The following is a 22,815-nucleotide window of genomic DNA, read 5'->3' on the forward strand; positions in this document are numbered from 1 at the left end:
ACAATGAATGGCAAAATGCTCAGATCGAGATAATGGGCATTTGTGGTTGCTGGAAACAGTGGACTGAAGCTATCAGCTAAGATTTTTAAAACATGTATCAAAAAGAAGAAGATCTGTCTTGGATTCCACCCACTCCAGAAATCAGCAAAGAGAGAATTCTCTCAATTAAAACATAATGCAATTTCTAGCCCACTCTTGGGCATATTTCTGCATATTTCTGCTATGTTGATGAAAATGAACATCATATTGACTGGTTTCCCAGGCCCTGACAATCATTAATTATGGCAAAGGTGTTAGGGACCTTCCGATGTGTGTAGTAATCTGAAATGAATTCAAGTTGATAGCTTCCTCACCTCACCCCCAGAGTGCCATCTCAGAACAGGTGTCAGGTCTGATGTGTCTTTTAACAGTGCACTTCTTGGTGGAAAGTATTAATTGCTTTGAAATATCTAATCCCATGAAACATAGAAAGGTTTCCATTTGCCAAAATAGATTTAATGCTAAGAATTATAGAAGATACCAAGGTAGAAGAACTTGACTTGTGGTGCTAAAAAAAAAAACCTATATGTTAAAAATACCTGCAAATAATTCTCCCCTGAATATACACATGTAATATCTGAATGTCTGAAATTACCATACTAGCAGCATACAAACGCTAAGGGAACTAGAAGTTTAATAGAGGAATGGTCTCAATTCTGAAAGGGTCAAATTATCTACTCTCTTTAGACTTTCTATAGAAGAATCCTGTTTGTACATAGTGGATTGCTGTACTTCACATTGACAATTATTTCCACCTTAACCTTGGATAGAGGAAGTTGGACTAACAGTTAAATGTGCTTAAAATCATGCCTGTGACTTTTTTACTACCCTCTGAATTTTTTCAGTGAATTACTTAATTAGAGAAATAAGAATCAATTCATGCTTCTTGCTCCTGGTAGCCACCAGGGGCATCACTGTCATTGAAAGTACAACAAGGACCTACCCATCTGTATCCTTGCTAGACGTTAAATAGTCACATCATCTGCTTTCTAAAAATCTGCAACCTAGGATGCATTGGATATGTGGCTTGTGATTAGGGGCAGTTTTGCTCCCCAGGGGACATTTGGTGAGGTCTGGAGACATTTTGGATTGTCTGATTGAGGGGCGTGTACTACTGGTATCTAATAAGTAGAGACCACGGCCGCTGTTAAACATCCTATAATGAATAGCACAGCTCCCGCAGCAAAGAATTAACAGATCCCAAGTATCACTAGTCCCAACGTCGAGAAACTCAGCATAAGAGATTGGCAGATCCACATAAAGGGCACATCAAAAACTAAAACGCATGGGCTAGATAAGAAATTTAAGTTATACTGCTTCAACCGTGTACAAATATGTACTTCTGGAAGCATTTCAAATTTCTAAGCTATATTTTGGTACTAAATAGCTCTATTAACATTTATCCCACAGTTGACTGTTAGACAGTTGTGGCACTGTTTCAATGTCACAGTGGCCTGAAGTAGCAGACATTAACGTGCCCATGAATTATCATTAAAATTGCAGAAGGCAGGGAATATGCATTACTACTATGTAGTGGGTAACTTACTCCTGATAAACTGACTTTAACTGAGCATACTTTAAAAGTTAAGAACAAAAATAATTATTGTTAGGATAAAGGTTCAACTGCTTTTAAAAGGCCAAAATAACATTGACTAAAATAAGATAAACATTCACTTCTCTCTTAGGTAAAGCCAGGGCTCACACAGTTCAGGACTCCAGCATATAGGAACCCCGGGTCCTTCTACCCTATTTTTCTGCCATCCTTTGACTTCCATTTGATGGTCTAATATGTCTGTTCTGGCCCCACCATCATGTCCACATTCTAACCAGGAGGAAGGCGAGAAGGAAGTAGAGGGCTTACCCCCCCCCCACCACTTTATTGTATGCTATATAGTGGGATCATATTTCATTGTTTTTCCATATAAGTATCCCTTTATTGCAGCACCGTTTGTTGAATTGTTCACTTGTTTGTTTGCTTTTGTTGGTTTCTTGATTTGGAAAGTGCATGGGCTGGGAATTGAACCTGGGTCTCCTGCATGGCAAGCGAGAATTCTACCACTGAACTACCCTCCCATCCACCCACCCTGCCCCCAGCCCTCCTTTTAAGGCATTCCCTAAAGGTTGGACACACCACTTCTGCTCATTCTGTTGTGTAGCATTTGGACATATGGCCACACTTAGCTGCGAGGAAGGCTGGTGGTGTTTTGTTGGGCAGTTGTGCGCCCAGCTAAAATTCTGGATTCCTTTATTAAAAGAAGAAGGAGGGAAAGACTGCTAGTAGTCCCTGCTTCATATATACTGTCTTAGGTTAATCCCAGGTCAAGAACCCAAAGACTGTTTAATAATTTCAAATGGCCCTTGGTCAGGATGGAGTTCATAGGCCATGACAGTGTCTACAGAGACCTGTTATTTCAGTCTGTTGTATTATTCTTGAATCACTGGAAAAGGCAGTGCTAACTTGGGAGCTAAGCAGATATGGTTCAAATATGAGCTCTACTGCAATTTTAGCAAGTTTCTTCAACTCTCTGTGCCTAGATTTCCTCATCTGTAAATTGCTAATAATAATGCCTACCTCATAGGGCTGTGCTGAGTATTAATGAAGTAATACATGTGAAACACGCAGAACCTTGTCTGACACACACTGAGCACTCACTAGAAACTATAAATATTGTTGTTGTTGTGGATTTCTGAGCCTGACTAGCTGATATCAGCTCATTTGAGACTTATTAGGACATAAATGTCTGTTAATTAGATTTGTTTTTAAAATCTTAAAGAGAAAAAAATTTTAATCTTTAATATCCATTGGTTTGATCTAATTTTGAGTTGTGGGCCCTACCCCCAACTCCCTTGTTATCAAAACATTTGACTTGGAATGATGCCTATTAGGCTAAGTTGGATAAATGATGTGGGCTTGCGCTAACTTATGAGCCAGTGAATTGCCAGCTTCTTACCTCAGATAAGTTAGAAATTCAGGGCAAGCAACTGATGCTCCTGCTGCTTTGTCAACTTTAGATAACATCACCTCACATTTGTCTGTTTCCCAGCAGATATCAGCTATTTCTGGTTTGATCCAACAGAGTGCATTAAACTCATGATAACTCACAGTTCAGTAGATCTACAAATGGTGGTCATTGTCTTCCCTCTTACAGATTTTTCAGGTTTCAACATCTCATAGCCCATATCCTGCCCCAACATCTGCCTTGTCCGTCCTAATAAGCTACAAGACTAAAAGAAAGGTTAGAATATTTCTAAACCTTCTGTTGTGTATGCGTGCAGTGTGTGTGAGTGTGTGTGTCTGTGTGTGTGTGTAGCAACTTACATTATGGAGAAAATCCTATAGTTGATGATAGATACAGTTTGTCCCCTAAAACAATAAGGTTCCAAGTTCAGGTCATTTCAGCCTTTTCACCAGTGTAAGTTTTGAAAGCAGGTCATTATTTTACCTGTCTATGAAGTGATAGAAATGTAAACCATGTATATATATATTGCTTAAATGAAGACAGGGTGTATTTTCTATAGATATAACATACTGTAGTGTTAACATAGTATTAATGCGACAGCCATACTCTAGTATGGCTTTATCTTAATTTCCTCCTCAAAAAACTTCTCGCACTTCACAGTACATAACATTTACCAGGGTGGTTCTCTTTCCATTTTATCTTAAATTCAGGGAGGGAGAATAATGGTCACTCATTACAGTGGTCCTTATTATTTTATCAACAGAAAATTATAAAGATAAAATTGCATAGACTCATACAGAAATAATAAATCATTTAGGCCAACTCCTGTCAAAATATTTTCTTGTCCAGCTAAAATTTTAAACACTCAGAGGGAGGGTGAGTTTAACAACAATACAATTAGAATTTCCAGAATAAATCATTTTCCATTTCTACCACAGAAGGTTGGGTCTCTTAAAATTCAACATATTATAGTAGAATGCTTAAAAATTATTCAAGAACTTTAAGAAATGAGCCTTAGAATATTAGTTCCTCCAAACAGAAAAAGAAGAATTCCCATCTTTTTTTTTTTCTTTTGAAAATAAATGAGTAGAGAAACTAGAAAAGCAAAGAAGGAACAGATGGGGTCGGGGGCTGATATCCTTACACTTTGGTGAGCCAGCTCCAAAGAAAGGGGGGGGGATGAAGTCTTTTTTCTACAAGGCAGGATTCCTAAGAAGGGAGACTAGGAATAATCTCTTAAAGTTCAGGGACTATTCAAAAATGTCCAAGCCTCTCCTGTTCAAGTTAATCGAAGCCTGAGAGTCCTGCGAGTGACCAGGTGACAGTTGTAACCTGATAGGAAGCTAATCCCCTGGCTATTATTGTGTGAGAGCAATGAGTGCCTCTAAATGTCAATGTGAAGCTTTCAAAAATAATTTTTACCTAAAGGCAAAGCATTTATCTTTGAGAGCGAGATCTCTACTTACTTTTCTCTACCTGTTCTATAGAGTCTCTTTTATCCAATGCAGAGATCTCAGACTCTAACTTGAGCCAGATATGATCTGTTTCTGAGAAACTCTTCAAGGCTTCTAATTTTTATTTTGAGATATTAGATTATACTAGATTCCATTGGTCACACTGCAGTCACGAGAACTTTTTAATTGACAATGCTTGCATAGGTGCCTCCAGAATTTTAGAAGTCAGGTCATTGGTCTGGAGATGGCCACCTTTCTTGTAAAACATAACACAACACCTCTGAGCCTCCCTCTGCGGTGCTAAAACCTGCAAGAGGACACCTGCAGTGTATAAAGCTCAGTGCAGTGTCTGTGAAATGGGATGGTACCTACCCACATAGGCTGTTGGAGGAGCAAATGATAGAGTGTATGTCAGGTCCTTGACAGAGTGCCAGGCACATAGTTAGCCCTCAGTAACTTTTATTATGGCTGCAGTCTGTATTTCCTGCATAGATGTTAAGAGAGTCAATAGGAAGGGAAGATACCAGATTTTCAGAGTTGGTTAGAAATTTGATTTGCCAGTGACCACATAAAGTCCTCCTTCCTCCTTCTCTCCCACCACCCATTTCACTGTGCCCCTTACCGTCATCGCATACACACACCACCACCACCACCAGCATTGCCAGTTCCATGTGTATCCTTCTAGAGATGTTTTATACTCATACACAAGGAAAACGTGTACATGTCGATTCATTTTAGAATCCCCTATTCTTGAGAAGCTCTGCATTTAAAGAGTTTCAATCTAATAATTGAAATAGAGCAATGAGGTAAGAGTCTCTCCTTCTATGATTTCAAACGGCAAGTTTTTCCCCTGTGGTATCATATCGTTACATCCCTTCGAATTTAACAAACTGTAGAGGACATTAGCCTCCTCCTGATGGGGTAGACGCTGAGACCCAAAGGAGTGTTCAGTGGAGTCACACTGGAGCTGATTGCATTCAAGAGGCCATTTTATTTCAATAGAGATACATAATCAATTAGCTACTTGGGCCAAATATGTGGGTGCCCAGAAATAACAGCCAATGCTCTTGTACCTATTTTTTTTTCTTTATTAGTTTTTTTTTTAATTTAAGAAAACAAACAATACACTTAGAACCACCAACAATGAATATCTTAGTTAGGCCTATTTGAATAAAGTATCCATATAATCATTGTAAAGCCTATGTTTGTGCAGTAAGTTTCATAAACCAATTTAAAATTAAGACAACAAGGAAAAAGTCTACATATTAGGAAGCAAAGTTCTTAAATTCTAAGTATTAAACACTTAGATACCATTTGATCAGCTGTCAAAACTGTGAATGTTCTCAAAATATCAAGTAGAAAGTCTTGTACCTATTTTTATATGCAACTAAGATTTATTAGCTGTCTCCCAGTTAAATTCAGAGGGAGTTAGAAGCTGTAGTTGGGTAGCCAAGGGTAAAACCCTTACTCTAGCTGAGTAGATAGATCAAAGGTTGTAATTCAAGCTTCAACTACTTCCACTTCCCTTCTTTGGAGATTCCCTTTTATTCCACGTATGTGAACCTAACCAAATTATAATTTAACCCTTCCACATTCTGTCACTGGGAGCAGAAACGATTGGGCTAAATGGCATGCTTATCATGATTTCTAAGTTATGTGGTGATACCTTTTTTGAGGGGAAAGCAAGCTCTCCATTGACAGCTGACTGATTCTGACTCGTGGCAGGCACACATGGTTGACAGACCTAGTCTAGGTATCTTAGTTTGCCATTTTTGTTAACCCTTCACTTTGGAAGTGGAAATATATGTGCCAGTCCCTTTACAAAGTCTCTGTGAAAATTCACTTTTCATCCCTGGTTACATGGTTAGCTGCCACAGCAGCATTTGGGATTTGGTTTATTCAGTGCCCTGTCCTGATTTAGATGTTACTGGTTTCCTTACCATACTAGAAACAGCTCCACGAATTGGGTCTTGCTGGTTTTTCCATTGGCTTTTACAGGTGTTGAGTGCTTGTGTGCTTTTTAAATGAAAAATGTTGTTGTCTCTTAGAGCTTTACTTGACATTACCTCCTATAATATTAGAATGTGACCATATTTTCAACTCAAAAGACATCAACAGGACCTTGAAGCAAATTCATACCCTGCAAAAGCAGACATAAGCTGTTGAAATCAGAATGCAGCAATGTTCCAATTCAAGGAGGAGCATTTGTGAGTTTCCATGTTAATAGTAAATGCACGAATCTTGCAAGATTCATGCATCATTAAGGTTATAAATGTGCACATGCCAAAGACGAGAAATAGCAGAAAATAAGATTCTCATGGTGACATCTGTTCTCCACTCTAGTACATGTTCTCTAATACAGCGTACAGTCTGAAGACTGATTAGTTATGCAAACCCTTAGTGTGTAGTGTGATTACAAATTGGACTTCAGCATATGGAGAAGCAAGGGGATGAGGCCAAGAGGGCATTGAGCTAAGAATGGTTCACTCCTGGTCTCGATTTCAGTATTTGACCTTGGAAAGCAATTAGCTTATCCACACTTCAAGGTCTCTATGAAATAGAAGCAATAATGCTGCCCTCCCCCTAATTCACAGAAGATGAGGCAAAAATTTAGCTGAGGTGAAGTCTCCAAAGAATGTTGAACCTTCTTTGTCAAAGTTAGAGGTAGAGGCTTTCTGCTATGGGGTACGAAGTGGTGGAACATGGAGAGTCTAGGACTTCTCAGTCTTGCCTATATGCAAGGTTTTTACAATAATATACACATCCCATGCATCAATGCATGTTTTCTCTCTTTGACTTATAATTAGTGAAATTTTAATCAAATCAACAAACACTTATTATTTATTGTATTTAAGATCTAAAGAGAGAGATGGGAAGAGATGCTTTCAAAGATGGGCAAATCAAAGTGCATGAAAAAAAATGCATGCACACAACCAACGGTGATATAGGGTGCGTAACTAAAACATTTTGCACTTCCACTAAAGAGTAAGATAGCCCCTCCATATTTCAAAATGTATTATTTTACTATCTGTAGTTTGATTTGAAACCAAAACATTGCACTGACCTTTTTGTATATAATTTGATTTCCTTTTCTGTTCGAAAATTGAAATGGAAAAATAATACCTCTCTTCTTACATTTCTTCTGCTATGGAAAAATATCATGGAGTATTATCTGTCACTGAAATTATCCCTAGCTTATTTACTTACATTTCTGGCTTGTGAGCTAAAAATCCATGCCTTACTCTTTCAATTGTGGAATGATTTGGATAGCTATGGCTTAGATTTTTCATTCATTTATTTAGAGAACTGGTAATGTGCTAACTTTCATACAGAAGTGTGGTCCTTCTCACCCCTTGTCAATAGGGATATGTGTTTGGAGGAGCATTAAATTTACATCATGTCTTCCACACACTAACTCTATTCCATTCGACGGTGACGTTTGTGTTTGAGGCAGCTGATGAGGTTATTTTTTATCTGAGGCCATGACATGCATGATATGTCATATAAGGAAAAGAATGATTGAACCCACCTCATCTTGGCCTCATTAGTACAATTCTCAAGCCAGGATCACCAACCTGTAAAAATCTCAAAGCCAGCAGCTATCAGTCTTTTTCTGTTTGACACAGAGACTAAAAAAGAGGAGTTGACATAAAGTGGAGTGACATAACCCATGAACACACCTAAAGTTATGCACAGTTCAAAGAATGCTGTAGAGTACATACTTTTCCCAGTCAGGCATCCTGGGTTTAAATCTTGACTGTATGTCTTACCATCTATGTAACAATAGGCAAATTCTTTAAACATTTTGGGTTTTGATTTCACTTCTTTCTAAAATGGAGATAATAATGGAGCCAACCTTACTGGGTTGTTATGAGGATCAAATGAAATATGTGTGTAAAGGAGTTAGCCTTAGCACAGTGCCTGGCACAAAATAATTGTTAAGTTATTCTTAGCTATTCATGGGTCGAATTCCTCTTTCAGTTACATCTAAATTCACTGCTTCCTCCCCCAGTAAAGAAAGCATGTGGATATTCACATTATTGAGAATGATATTGGAGAGGCAGACTATTTTATTTATTAAAAAATAATTTTTTTTATTTTGTTAGTCCTATTTATTAAAAAATAAAATACTTTAAAAAATAAAATATTTAAAAAACAAAATACTTGCCAACTGTGGTAGTATTTCTGGGTCAAGGAGAAAAATATATATAATCATTGATGCCTTAAAATGTTAAAACTGCCATCAACTGACCTACATTTTATAATATGCCAAAACCCAAGGTCAGGGGAAAGGCAAGAGAGAACAGTTATACTTTGGATTAATACAGAATTCAACAGATTAAAGGGAGAATGAGAAGACTGAAATTTTGAACTGGATGTAGTCACACAATCAAGAATATTACAGTGCCTAGGACCTGATAAGGGCTTTAAGGAAATTTAGAAATCTTAAAGGAATGCTTGATTTTGATCAAGTCTTGTCCATTAAAAAAAGTAGACAAGAATAGTTGAGAATACAGTGGAGTCCAGTCTTAGTGGAGAGAACTACAGCAGCCCTAGGGGCTTACCTGAATAATATTTGGAAATCCTGTGACTTGAATTTAAAAAGAAATAGTAAAACCTAGGAGGATGCCAGCAAGGACTCAGGTAACAGGGATGAGAAAGAAGGTATGTGTTTAATTGGGCTCATTTCCACCCTGAAAAAAAAAATGAGAAAGAAGGTACATGTTTAATTGGGCTCATTGCCACCCTGGAAAAACAATTTGGCATTCTCTTGGATATTGAGTAAGCACTCAGCACTGTTTGCCACAATGCCACAAGAATGACACTGCTCCCAGACCTGATGGTTTTCCAACAAAGATTTATAAATGTCCTTACCATTGGGACATGCTGAGGGTATTGCTGACCCATTAAATCCTGCCGTCATCATTAAGAAGTGAGATGGTCACTGATCTGTGTAACTGGAAAGACAATAACCAAAGAAAGTCCTTTGGACCTGACTCCTATATCAATATTGTCAGTTTGCTTCCATATTGCAATGCAAAATTAGGTCACTGTTTGGTATAATAATCATGATCTTGGCAATATGAGTGTCTGACTCATTTATTCAGTGAGCATTTATTGAAGATCCATTGATTTTGGAAATACAAGTAGAGGAAAAATATAGAAGCAACATCCAAATTTTTTGTTTTTCTAAGGTTAAGTTTTATAGAAGTGACAGACATCAATTGGCCTAGATTCTAGCAGTGACTCTCTTTGTTCGGATACTTAGAGAAGTTCCCTAAGGTGCCCAAGTTCTATGTAATTGGCCTCACAAGTCCTAGACATTTTCTATGGCCAGTGGAGTCAAGGGCCAGTTTTCTTCTGTTGATTCAAAATGACCTGCATATAGAACCAAATGCATAAAACACTTAGGATTCTAAATAATACTTTATCAGCTCAACTAGTTCCATGTCAATCAGTATTTATTGAGACGAACTGATACCCCATACTAGACACAAATGTCATCTCACTTTCCTGGGACCATCCTTCAGAAACAACTTTTTAGCCAGAACCTATTCCTCAACTCCTTCCAAAAGTAGTAATGTAAAACTGTACTTTATTCGGCATTAAAATTTGAAATGAGCCTGAAGAAGATCAAGGCTGTGAACTCTTTTATACCTAAGAGTCTCCACCTGGTGTTTTTAATTGAATACAGATTGGCAAAACCATTGCTAAACTCTGTATCTTAGCAGTTCATTGAATTGACATCTTGACTAGCAGGAAATCTCATCCTTTGAGAGAATGTTTGGAACAAATTTCTTTAGGGAGAATTTGGTTGCATCAAAATTGACAGAGAGGTGGTCAAAGGGAAACGAATAGGTTTATTAGGACCTGCCATGAGCACTACCTCTGCCATCCTGTGCAGGGTTCCTAGTGATGAATAAAATGGTAGGACACCTCACCAATTCCTGTTCTCTGATGTGTGGCTTGTCCTGGTATTGCCCTGATACCGGCTGCAAAATAGATCCTTTGAGCTACAACTACTAAAAGAGTGGATGTTGGCAAGTTACCCTCAGTTGAAGTAATCCTTGAAAGGAAAAAAAGGGGGGGGGGGGATGTAGAAGAGCTGCTATTAATCCCCAAAGAGCCATGAAACATTGCTGACTCCTTAACTTCACAAGCAGTCCTCAAAGGAGATACCTTGTTTTAAGTGGACACACCACTGAACCTATGAAATCAAAGGATAGACCCAGTAGGGATAGTTTAACCAAATCCCATGCTCTGCCTGGAAAGGGTAAGTGACTTAATGGATTTTAATCTGTCCAGAAGTACAGACTCCAAAAGTAGAGGATTTCAGAAATTCTGCTGAGTTATGCCTTTAAACTTTCCAGGATTGATGATGAAAGAAAGAAATTATCAAAATACCATATGTCATAGTTAAAACCCAAGCAGCTCAAATGTCTCTTCCTTACTGACCAGTTGATACCGATTTAGTAGATCTGGACAGTTTTATATATATATATATATATATTGAGATCACATTTTGGCCAATCTTTTGCTTATAGTTTTACCAAGTAAAGCCTTCTCTCTCAGCCTTCCTCTTACCAAAGTCAGGTTGAGGGAGTGTTCTTTGAAAAGATTGTTTTGGCAGGAAATGCAGGGAGTACAGGGATCATCTCACACTGCAAGGCTGCACCAAATCCAAGCTGAACCATTCACCAGTCTGAGGGCTACATACTGTTAAAGGTGAAAAGAAACAAACCAATGTTTTTTCCTTGGTCCCCTTTGCTCTTTGACGTTTTGACCCACTATGCCCCCCAAATAGCCATGAAAGGTCCAAGGAACTTTCTTCAGTAATAACTAGTTCACCTCACAGGGAACTGGCTTCGGGAACTTTTCCATTTGGTCTTCCTCTTGTTCCTCCTATATTTTAATTTTTGACATATTGCAGTGTCTAACTTTTTTGTGACTGGAAATATTCTATTCAAGAAGAGAAATGGAAAGAAATCTCAGTGTCTGTGAACTGTTGCTAAATCTGTATGTGTCCACTTATAACCAAGAATATTAAACTCAGAGCCAAAGAACAGGAGGAGAAGAAAAATCGTGTTGTAGATTTTGGCATTGATTTCATATGGCTGAGAGGAGCTTTAACCAGACTGTGGATCTATTCTTTGCTCCCCCGGAGTCACTAGCCTGATTTCCTGGGGAATGACTTAAATTCTTTGAGCCTCAATTTTCCCGTATGCAAGAGGAGAACATTGAACAGGTGCTCATTAAGGTTCTTCCTTGAACTTGATTTGGGGGCAGGATCAAGAACTTAGTTTACTGTGGAAATCTTGATTCTGTTTCTCAACCTCGTATTAGGCTGTGGGGTGCACTGGGGTGGAAAAGATGCTGGAATTTTATGCCTCAGTTTTGTCCTTGTGAAAACAAAGGAGTTGGATTTGAAGATGTTTGAGGCCTCTACTGATCTAATGTTCTGTCAAGCAGAGTTTGCTGCAGCTCTCTCCCAAATTCTATTTAGTTCATGGAAATCTTTCAAGAAATGCTTGTTGCATTTCATTTTCCCAGGACCTATGCGTGAAACGTGACTTGTCTGCTTTGATCGCTAGGTCATATGAGGCACGGTTTGTCATACTGATTCTTGGCCACATCATTATGATTGGCCTTAGGTCACCGTAAACAGGAAAAGCTGAGAGCCTTGGACTAGGATTTCCAAGCTAGGATAATTCTCCTTGCACTCTGGTCCTGTTTACTCAAATATTCTATAGAATTAAAGTACCTGCTTTTGGCCATCCATTCACTTTATTAAAACACATAAACACACATCTACTTAAGGAAGAAGAAAAGCCCCAATTGGCATTCAAGGCAAAGACCGTACGTGGAAAAGTAGAGAGAAATGCATCTGATAATTTGGCACTGAGTAGCCAGGAATGTATGGAAGCAATTTATACATATCCCAGGGATTAGAATATAACAGTTTGAAGAAAAATGAAATGCTCTTTAGAAGACAAAATCCTAAGAGACTGTATTAAAAAGAGATATCATTAAACCATTTTTTTGAGCTGAAAGAAACAAAGAAAATCTTATATTTAAATTCAGAGCTACTTAAAATAATGAAACAAATACTAAGGGATACTGGAATATGTTTGTAAAAGAGTCAAAACTATAAAACAATACCTATATTCCAGGTTGTTTTATGGCCTTGGGACTGATTTAAAAGCAACTGCTGGTATGTGAACTTTTTCATTTTGTATATTATAATTCAATAAAATGTATTAAAAATCAAAATTTTCTTAATATATAGAAGAAACTTTTTTAAGTTTTTAACGAACAAAAATGATACCTAAGATGCAAATGTATTCAGCTGGTTGCATATTTATTGCTGGTGATAATGAACATGGGAAGCTCGTCACAGGATGCTGGGGTTTTGGAATAAAGCTTATCAAAAGCCAAAACTTAAGTTCCAACATCCTAAGACCAAGAGTAACTATGGAAGTGTGCATCTGTTAAAAATATTTTTAGCCGTAACAGAAAATTCAACGAACGGTGGCCGACACAAGCAGGGTCTTATTTTCCTCCAGGGGCGGGTGGTTGCTGACGTTCATTCTCCTACTAAAAGGTGCTACCAAAGACCCAGACTTTACCCATCTTTTCCTTCGTCCATCCTTAGGTTGGCTTTCATCCTCATGACTCACAGTCACAAAATAGCTGCCATGATCCCAAGCATTTCTTCTGTGATTGTGGCTGGAAAAAGAGGGACGAGGAACAGCATCCACCATATCTTCACTTTTATCAGGAAAGAAAAAGCCAGAACACTTTTGCATGGCTGCCCCAGCCACCTCTGTGCTGGAAGTGAGCAAGGAAGAAGGAAAAGTTGAGAATGACTCTTGGATTAATTGATGAACAGTGCATGTCACAGGGCTTGACTTGAAGAGAATCATTTTGTAGCTTAGTGGTATTGAGAAGAAGTAAGGATATGTAACCCTTGGAGGTGATGGCTTAAGACATGTCCACTAATACAAACATTAAAAGTTTGTGGTTTGAGTTAAAAGCACCTAGACAGTGGGGCCGAAGTCATTGGGTGGCTGATGTCACCTTAGGAGCACAGGAAGAGTGATAAGAGGACATTGAAACACCCAGTATTTAAATGGTGGTCAGGGAAGGAAAAGGCAGTAGAACATAGAAAGCATTATCAGAGAAGGAGAACCAGGAGACAGCGGTTCTTCAGAACCAAAAAAGGAGAGTTTTAGGGACTAGGACATGGCCAAAAACATCAGGTGCTGCCGAGCAGTCAAGTACATTTAAGAACTGAAAACAAACCTTTGGATGTGGCAGTTAACTGAAAAGTCACTGGTGACTTCAGGGAAAGCCATTTTAGTTTGGATTTAGTTTAGAGTATCATGAGTGAATAATGAATATGGCTTAAGAAAAGGAAGACAGTGTGTCTGCAGTGTGTCATAAAGTGATTCATAGAAGTTTATATCTCCATCCCTTCTTTTATCACCACCTGTCACTCATTTAGCTCAACTGCGTGGACTCTACAGGAATGTAAGTTATTTTAACATTAGAATAGATTCTGTAAAAGTAGTGTAGAATAGAATTGCGTAGGTAGTATAGGATAGGAAAAAAAAGAAAAAAAGAAAAGCACCCCTACAGAAGACAGATATTTTCACCCTAATTCAGCCATAGACCTTAACTAATGTTATTTCAAGGCTCCATGTTTCCCATTATCAAATAAAATAATTTTATTCCCAGCTTCACTTGGATCCTTTCATTCAGTCATCCATTTATTGAACAAATATCCACTATGATGTAGCAAGCACTGTGCTAATGCTGAGGATGCACAAATAAATAATGCAGAATCCCTTCCCCCAGTGACTCACATTCTAATAGGGAGGCCAGGGTACGTATTTATTGAGCACTGTTGCACATTTGAGTATGTTGGGTGCTTTTTGTAAATATATGTATAATATATAGGATATATAAACTAATATAATAGGTAAATGTGGTATAAGAGAAGTATTCATTAAAGTGTTTGAGACAGGAAAGGGGAAATGGCACATGCTTCCTGGGGAATTGGGGAAGGCTTTAATTTTACCAAGGACATGAAATCTAAGATGGGGCTTGAAGATGAGTTGGAGGTTGCTTGCAAAAGAAATTCTGGGGTGGGGCGTGACTTCTAACAGAGTAATAGCTGGTTCAAAAGCATTGAAGGCTTAAAAGGGAAAACCTGTTCAAGAAATGACAAAAAGCTCAGTTTACATGGTATTTCAGTGGTAGAAGATGGAACAGGCTGGATGGTTGGAGCCAGATTGTGAAAGGACTTCAGAAGCTCCATGAAGGAGTTTGACCTTGGGATGCCTTTGGAATACAGGGCAAGACATACCAGATCTGTGCCTCAAAAAAATCACTCTGATACTTGTGAAGAGGGGATGTTAGGATTGAGAGAAGCTGGTAGCAGAGAGGTGATTAGAAGTCTTTTGCAACAATCCTGACAAGAGATGATAACTCAATTAAGGCAGTGGATCGATAATGGGATTCCAGAAAGATCTATGATGTAAGATTGATGGTCTTTGGTGACTGATTGGATGTGTTGGAAGACAGAAAGGGAAAGAAATAAAAATAAGATCCCTAGGTTTCTCACGTGACATTTGGGTGGCCCCATTAACAAATAAGTGCAGTGAAAGGAACAAGTTTGTGGCAGAAAAGAATGTGGTATCAGCTGAGTTTCATTTCAGCGCCATGAAAAGAGGAGCAGGCCTTTTCTTCAGTATTTCTTTTGGCAAGGTTAATACTCCTCTTCCCACTTGCCCTTCACTCCCCGGCCTTGCCCAGCTGAGATTTCAAGGTTGTTTTCTAGGATAAGGCTCAAAATGGCTTGTGACTGCCTTGTTCTGTAGATGAAATGAAAATAGATTGTCGTAATGAATGCAAATATCAAAGGGGTGAGGAACCGATTCCTGGACAAGGTGTGGGGTGGCCTCCTGAGCAGCGCAGTGGCTGGCCAGTCTTGGCACAGGTCATCATGACTGGCTCTCGCCTGCCTTGCGAAGACTGTTGGGTGCTTTTTCCTACTTAACTACAGCACAAGCTGAATAGTTTTAATAGTTTTCTAAGGCCAGTGAAGGGAATTGGGCTTTTCATGATGCTTCAAATTCTCAACTAATACTTCAAAGAATCATTAAGAGACTTCTTTACTTTTATTTGCATCTACTTGTTTGGTATATGACCTAATTAATTCATTCTTATTGGAAATTTCATGGATGACCCTATCCCCTCTTGACCTCTCCTTATAAGTTTTACTGTCATCCTCTTTTGAAGCACTGTTTTGATTAAATACTTAAAAGAACCACTAAAACACCCTCTCATTGCTGCCTGGCTGAAATGCCCACTGCATGGACTAAGTCATCTCAGAGCATTCTTGTCTTTAGAAGTTTCCCTTGCCTATGCCACTCATTTCACCTTCCCACCCCCCATAATACTGCCCCTTCCCTGATAGAGGTTTTTTGTCACATGTTCCTACTTTAATAAGACAGTCACTTTACCCCAAGGCCCAAAGACCTCTAGCACAGATAAGTCAGTGAATGCACATTATCAGTATTGGGATTACTGGCAGGTGCCTCCAGTCAACATTAGTACAGTTTCACCATCGTTCCCCACTCCCATTTCCTAAACAGACATTTGTATTTGTTACACTACCTGGCAGGTCTTCCTTCAAAAGAAAATTGATGGTGTTGGCTCACCCAAATACAGGTGGAAGCCTAATCTTGCAGTTTTAACAAAATTGTGTGAAATAAAGTACTTCCTCCTGATGTTGCTCTCACCAGTAGCTGAGCATGTTCATCTTGGATCCTACAAAAAGTTCTTTCCACCATTTACCACCACATGGTTTCTACCGAGAAAATGCCATACTGTGCTTTAAGAAGAGTCACAATAATTTACTGAGGTAAAGGACAAGATAGTCACTCAATCAATTATTTGTCTTGTTCTTCAAATCATGACCTAAAGCCTATTATGGCCTAGACAAGTGTCCTTGTCTTTTTTTCTGTTTTTGGACCTTCTCTGCTGCCTATCGAAGAAATATTGATAATCCTATTGATGTCATTGAGAAAATAACTTTAAGATGACAAAAAAATTTATTTCCTTTGCAACTGGGAGTTACATACAGATAGCCTGTGGCATTCACCATTCTCCCAAATATGATGAGACCTCTGGGAAAATTCTAGTCAGACGGTGTTGTATTAAGGAGTTTCACGCAGCACAATGGGCAGGGGTCATCACTGAGATTGTTTAACATAAGTTTCTCCTTAAGGCATGACCCAGAACATAGGGCAAACTTTTCTTCACAAGGGACAGGGAAAGCATATTTCCTTTTGAGCATTTGGACTATTTATTTTCACATCAGAATCTCAGATTCAGCATTCATTTACTGTCTTGTGGAATGAGTCTACATTTCTAGAACTTTAACATGCAACTCAGCCATCACTCGCTCAACAAATATTTGAATTCCTGCTGTACAACATGCTGGGCATATTGCTATCAACCTACTAAAGGGTTGGATCAACTGATTTTTAGTGATGAAAGAGAAGAAACTGAGAAATAGGTTTTCCATCATAACTTTCAAGAATAGCCTTCTTAAAGACAGGAAATGAACATGAAGAGCAGATGTTACCAGTACTTACCTGCAGTCCTAGATAGATACAAGTCATATTCTTCCAAAGGTAGCCTCACCTAAAGTCCTGAAATCTTGACTAGAAATTTGTTGTGTTGCCTTGTTTATTCCTCATGATGCTTTGTTCTTTTGGTCCAGACACAGAAAAAATAGTCCTAGAGGCAGGAAATGGATTGCCATCATGGAAATTCAATGACCAGCTTTTCCCCTGTGATGTGTGTGGGAAAGTATTTGGCCGACAGCAAACGTTGTCCCGACATCTCTCACTGCACACAGGTGAGTTGGGTCCTCAGCGGTTATATCCTCCCCATTCCGGAGTGCCTCCTTACCTATTATCAAGGAGTTGAATTTCTCTAAGAGAATTATAACAGAATGTTGTAAGGACGTTTTTAATCCTGACTTTTTCTAGGCACTTACCTGACGTGTTCAAATAAGGTCATGTTCAAATAAGTCCTGGGAAAAGCTTTCTTATTTGCATTGAAAAGAGCTCATTGAGTTCCAAGTAGAACAGATGAGTAGAATCATATTGAGGCATATTAAGTAAAATTCCTGAACTCTATGAATTTATTGGTCTCATCTTGAAGGGTGCATGGGATGGAGCTGTACCCAATAGTACTGGTTTTGTTATTGTGGTATGTGGGAACAGTGGGGAAGTAGAGCACCTAGGTGGACAAACAATTACTGTCTTTACTCACATATTATAGTAGAGAATGTGGCTTGGTTATGAGTATTGGGAAAGGGGAGGCAAACAAAATCATCAGGAAAAGTTCAAAATAAAAGTTTGTGTATCACACCAAATAGAAAAGAAAGCAAGACAGGCAGTATTAATATAACAAAGTAGAATTTTAAGATTAGGAATAATAAAGCGAGATAAAGAAGAATATTATGTATTGATAGGCATATATAAAAAAATAACAGTCATAAAGCTATATGTAACAAATAGCATAGCACTTAAAGAATGCAGGGAAAATTTTGTAATTTTGATGCACCTCTCTCAGAACTAGAAAGATCATTTACATTAAATATTAAGTAAATAAGGAACAGAGGAATTTAATGCAGTCAACAAACTGAATTTAATAGCATTTGTGAATCTCCATGATCATATCAAAATGATCTTTATTTGTATTCTCTATTTGTAACATGAAAATGTCCTAAATAGAGAGTCCTATAAATAGAGACTATGCACTTTTTGAATAACTATGGTAATTTAAAGTTTTTTATCATATACTTAGCATCAAAGAAAACTCACACATTCAAAAAAGTGGGGATTTTACAGGCCACATTCTTTGAGTATACTTGAATGAAAGTTAAAGTAACCAAGGATCAACAGAACATCCTACCTACTTGAATAAAAGAAAAAAGAAAATCAAAACTCAAGTTACAAACATCTAGAAAGGACAGAGAAGAAGACTTTATATCTAACTAGCCTGGAGCAAACCACTACAGCTGTAGTCCGAGGGAAATATACAGACTTAACTGTTTTCAATAGAAGAGAAGAAACAGAAATAAAGGAACTTAGCACCCATTTTAAGGAATTAGTAAAAGAACATCAAAAGAATCTAGGAAGAAGAAAAACTATAAAATAGATAAACCCCTTTAAGCCTAATTAAGAAAGGAAAAGGAAGCAAAAATACTCAAAATTAGAAATGAGAAAAGAAGCTTGATCTTTCATACAGACTATATTAAAGAATTCTGAGAGATTAAGGACAACTCTATGGCCAAAAAAAAAAAAATCTGAAAACTTAGATGACATAGATAATTTAAGCAAAATTACCAAAATTGACACCAGAGGAAAATCTTGAATAAATCAGTCACTGAAAGGAAATATGCTGAAGGGGACCCTTTTAATAAAGGCATCAGGTCCACATCTTTCCCAGGTGAATTCTTTCTAACCTTTTGAGAACAGATAATTCCAATGTTACTCAAGCCTTTCCAAATGATAGGGATGGAAAACTCAACAATTCACTTTATGAAGGAACCTCAACCCTAACACCAAAACAATCTCACTTAATACAAGTACAAAATTTCCAATAAAGTCCTATATTTTATCTGCACTGTAAGGGCTCCACCCTAGCCCTGCAGATTCCCAGGCCACAAGCATTTTCAAAGTTGGGGACCATCTGTAATAATGAGGCCTCACATTTTATTTTATTGTAGAGAAACTTTTTTTTCTGGTACTTCCCTGTGAAGTAGATAAGACAGGTATTTAACCCAAGTCTAGTGTATTAACGCAATACACCAGAAATGGAATGGCTTTTAAAAAGGGGATTTAAGAGTTACAAGTTTACAATGTCCAAATTAAGGCACCAGTAAGAGATTGCCTTGTCTCAAAAAAGGTTGATGCCATCCAGAACACCTCTGTCAGATGGGAAAGCACGTGGTTTGCTTTTGCTGGTCCTTGCTGCCAGTTCCATTGCTTCAGCTTCTGATGCCAGTGGTTTCCTCTCTAAGCTTCTGTGGACCTTCACTTAGTTCCTATAGAACACAACTCTGGGCTCTGGCTTGCTTAGCCTCTTATGGGAAGGCACATGGCAACATCTTCTGGACTCTACCCATGTCTAGGCATCTGCTCTCTGTCAGCACTCCAAGTATCTCCAGACATCCATGTCTGTCAACTCTGAAGCAACTGTTTTCCAAGTGTCTGCATCTGCTCTCAGCTTTTTCCAGAATGTTTCCTCTTTTAAAGGACTCCAGTAAAATAATCAAGACCACTGCTGAATAGGCAGAGTCACGTCTACATCTAACCAAAAGGCCAGACCCACAAAAGGGTGAACCGTATCTCCACAGAGATAATCTAATCGAAGGGATTCCCACCCTACAATGTTGAATCAGAATTAAAGGAAATGGTTTTTGGGGGGGTACACAACACTTTCAAACTAAGACATCCCACCCGCTGGTCTGCCAAAGCCATTTTCTTTCTATACACAAAATACATTCATTCCATCATAGAAGCAGAAAGCCTTGAACAATTTCAGTTATAACTACAAATTCAAAAAAGGTACAAAATTTCAGTAAAATCAGCAACAGGCATGCTCTATCCTAAGTCAAATTTTTTTCTCTGGCTGTGGACCTGAAAAACTCAGAACAAGTTATCTGTTGCCAGTATACAAAGGAGGGATAATCATAGGACACATATTTCCATTTCCATAGGGTGATAGTGAAAGGAAAAAAGGGGTCAGAGGTTCTAAACAATTCCTAAAACCTGCAGGGAAAATTCCATTGTATTTCAAAGTCTGAGAGCCATTTACCCTTGGGGCTTTGAAAAGCACAGTACCACCCTTTCCAAGGGTCTACACAGCAACCTTGTTTGCTCTCCAAATGCTGGGGTGAGTTGCAACACTGGGGTGTATTGGGGAGACTACCTTTTTCTCACCTCCACCCTCTCCAAACATCAGGGCAACACTCAGGATCTCTGCCATCTCTGGGGCACATACTCAACTCCTCCAGAACAACGGGGTGGCAGCCTGGCTCCCCCCAATCCCTGGTTTATGCACTTCACCCTCTCTGAGGCCTGGGGAGCCACAACTCTTCCTGAGCAACAAAGCAGGAGGCCCACCCTCTGTTTCCAGAGGGCAAACTCACTCTCTCCAAGTGCATAGGTAGGTCCACTCTCCTGGCCTGAGTTTTCTTGGCTTCAGACCTTAACTTCCATAGTTCTGCCTCTGAAGTAATTTTTCATTCAATTTGTCCTTTTTCTGTCCCTTTTAGTCTGGACTGGCAGTGGATTTATGCAGATCCCACAAAACTCTTGTTGGTTTTCTATGCGGTATACTGGGATCATAGCCATCAGACAATACAACTTTCCACAAATCCTTCCTGGATAATTCCATTTCCAATCCTTGCTTGTCCTGTAATGACTGACTGCTTCCATGTTTGGTTAAATCCTCAAGTGGGGCCCCATTCACTAGGGTTTCACTTTCTGGAAGCTGAGAATTTTCCAGACTATCAATCTCTATTTTCTTTGTACCTAAGAGTTCAGTTCTCAACTTATCTCTTTCCTCTTGCATTTTACTATATGCTACAAACAGCAACCAGACTGCATTTTCCATGTTTAGTTTGGAACTTTCTTCTGCTAAATACCCAAGTTCATCACTCTCAAATTCTGCCTTCCATCCGCAAAGAATGCCTTCCTTTCAGTTTGCAACATGTTCATCATTTTTACCTAAAGCTTTAACAGAAATTTATTTAGAGTCCACATTTCTACCAACAGTCTCTGCAAAGCATTCTAAGACTTCTCTATCAAGCTCCTCACCACTTTTCCGAAATATTCCCCTTATCCATTTAAAAGGTTATTCCAACATGTTTGGTATTTGCAAAACACAGCAGCACCCCACTCCTCTGGTACCAAAATCTACCAGAATGAATATGAGAAATGGAACAGCTTTTAAAAAGGTGTTTAAGAGTTACAAGTTTATGATTCTAAGGCCATGAAAATGTCCAGATTAAAGCAGCAAGAGGTTACCTTCACTCCAGAAAGGCCATCTGTAACACCTCTATCAGCTGGGAAAGCATGTGGCTGGTATCTGCTGGTCCTTGTGTCCGGTTTATGGCTTCCAGTTTCTGATGCCAGTAGGTTCCTCTCTGAACTTCTGTGGGCCTTCACTTAGCTCCTCCAGGACACAACTCTGGGTTCTGACTTGCTTAGCATCTCATGAGAAGGCACATGGTGACGTCTGGTGAGCTTTGCCTATGTCTCAGCACCTGCTCTCTCTGTCAGCACTCCAAGATCTCCAAACATCTGTGCTTCTGTATCGCTGAAGAACTGTTCTCCAGGAGTTTGCGTCTGAGGGTCCCCAAAATGTTTCCCCTTTTAAAGGGCTCCAATAAACTAATCAAGACCCATCTTGAATGGGCAGTGTCACATCTACATCTAACCAAAAGGCCACACCCACAGGTGGGCGTGCCATATCTTGTAGAAACAATCTCATCAAAAGGGTTCCCACCCTACAATGTAGAATCAGGATTAAAGGATATGCTTTTCTGGGGTACACAGTGCTTTCAAACCAGCACACACAGTAGCACAAAATGAGAATATAGACAGAAAATGGAGTTGCTCTTTTTGTCTCCTCCTGTTACCCTTTAAATGTACATTGGAAGCAAAGCCTACTCCTTTTACTTTAATTTGCTTGATTAATCAAATGAATTCAGAATGCCACTCTGGAAACAGCCCTGAAATATATGTCAATTTTATGAGAGGGTTTCCATTAAGAAATTAATTGAAATTTTTAATTTTATTTATTTAAAATGAGAATTTCCGATTAAGTTTTTTCACATGCCCATTTTTTTCCCTTAAATTTCATTAGGTTTTATTTCTTGGCTGACCTGAAGCTTAGGCTTGATGGGCTCTCGCTTCCATTCCAGTCCAGTGATGTGTTTCTTGCCTAGTTCCTGTACTGAGCACCTCCCACTCACTGACACATATGGGGCTGTGTGTGTGCACATACATACATATGTGCATGATATTCTCTTATAGGACTTACCTTTTCAGAAAGACAAGATTGGGTGTCCAAGCCAAAAGCAGGTGGTCTGGTTGCCCTGGGACTTTCCTTTATCTTTGGAAGGATCAATGTAGGACTGACCTTCCAATGTATCTTTTGGAAGTAACAACATACTAAAAGGATAAAGACTTTTAGTACTCACCATTCCAAGGCATTACCTTTTTCCCCATTTGAAATGAGATCTAAAACATTCTCATTGATACCTGACA

At 38.7% G+C, this 22,815-nt stretch overlaps 1 protein-coding gene across 3 annotated transcripts in view; it reads left to right on the forward strand.

Moving 5' to 3' along the window:
• Positions 1-22,815, forward strand: part of ZNF827 (zinc finger protein 827) — a 171,875-nt gene that overhangs the window by 131,266 nt on the left and 17,794 nt on the right. For all 3 annotated transcript variants that reach the window (XM_077139893.1, XM_077139895.1, XM_077139894.1), the window contains exon 9: positions 17,247-17,384. In XM_077139893.1, coding sequence (XP_076996008.1) covers positions 17,247-17,384 — 138 coding nt within the window. The remainder of the gene's footprint in view (positions 1-17,246; positions 17,385-22,815) is intronic.

The sequence above is a fragment of the Tamandua tetradactyla genome, chromosome 22 (assembly GCF_023851605.1).
Source record: "Tamandua tetradactyla isolate mTamTet1 chromosome 22, mTamTet1.pri, whole genome shotgun sequence".
NCBI classification, from domain to species: Eukaryota; Metazoa; Chordata; class Mammalia; order Pilosa; family Myrmecophagidae; genus Tamandua; species Tamandua tetradactyla.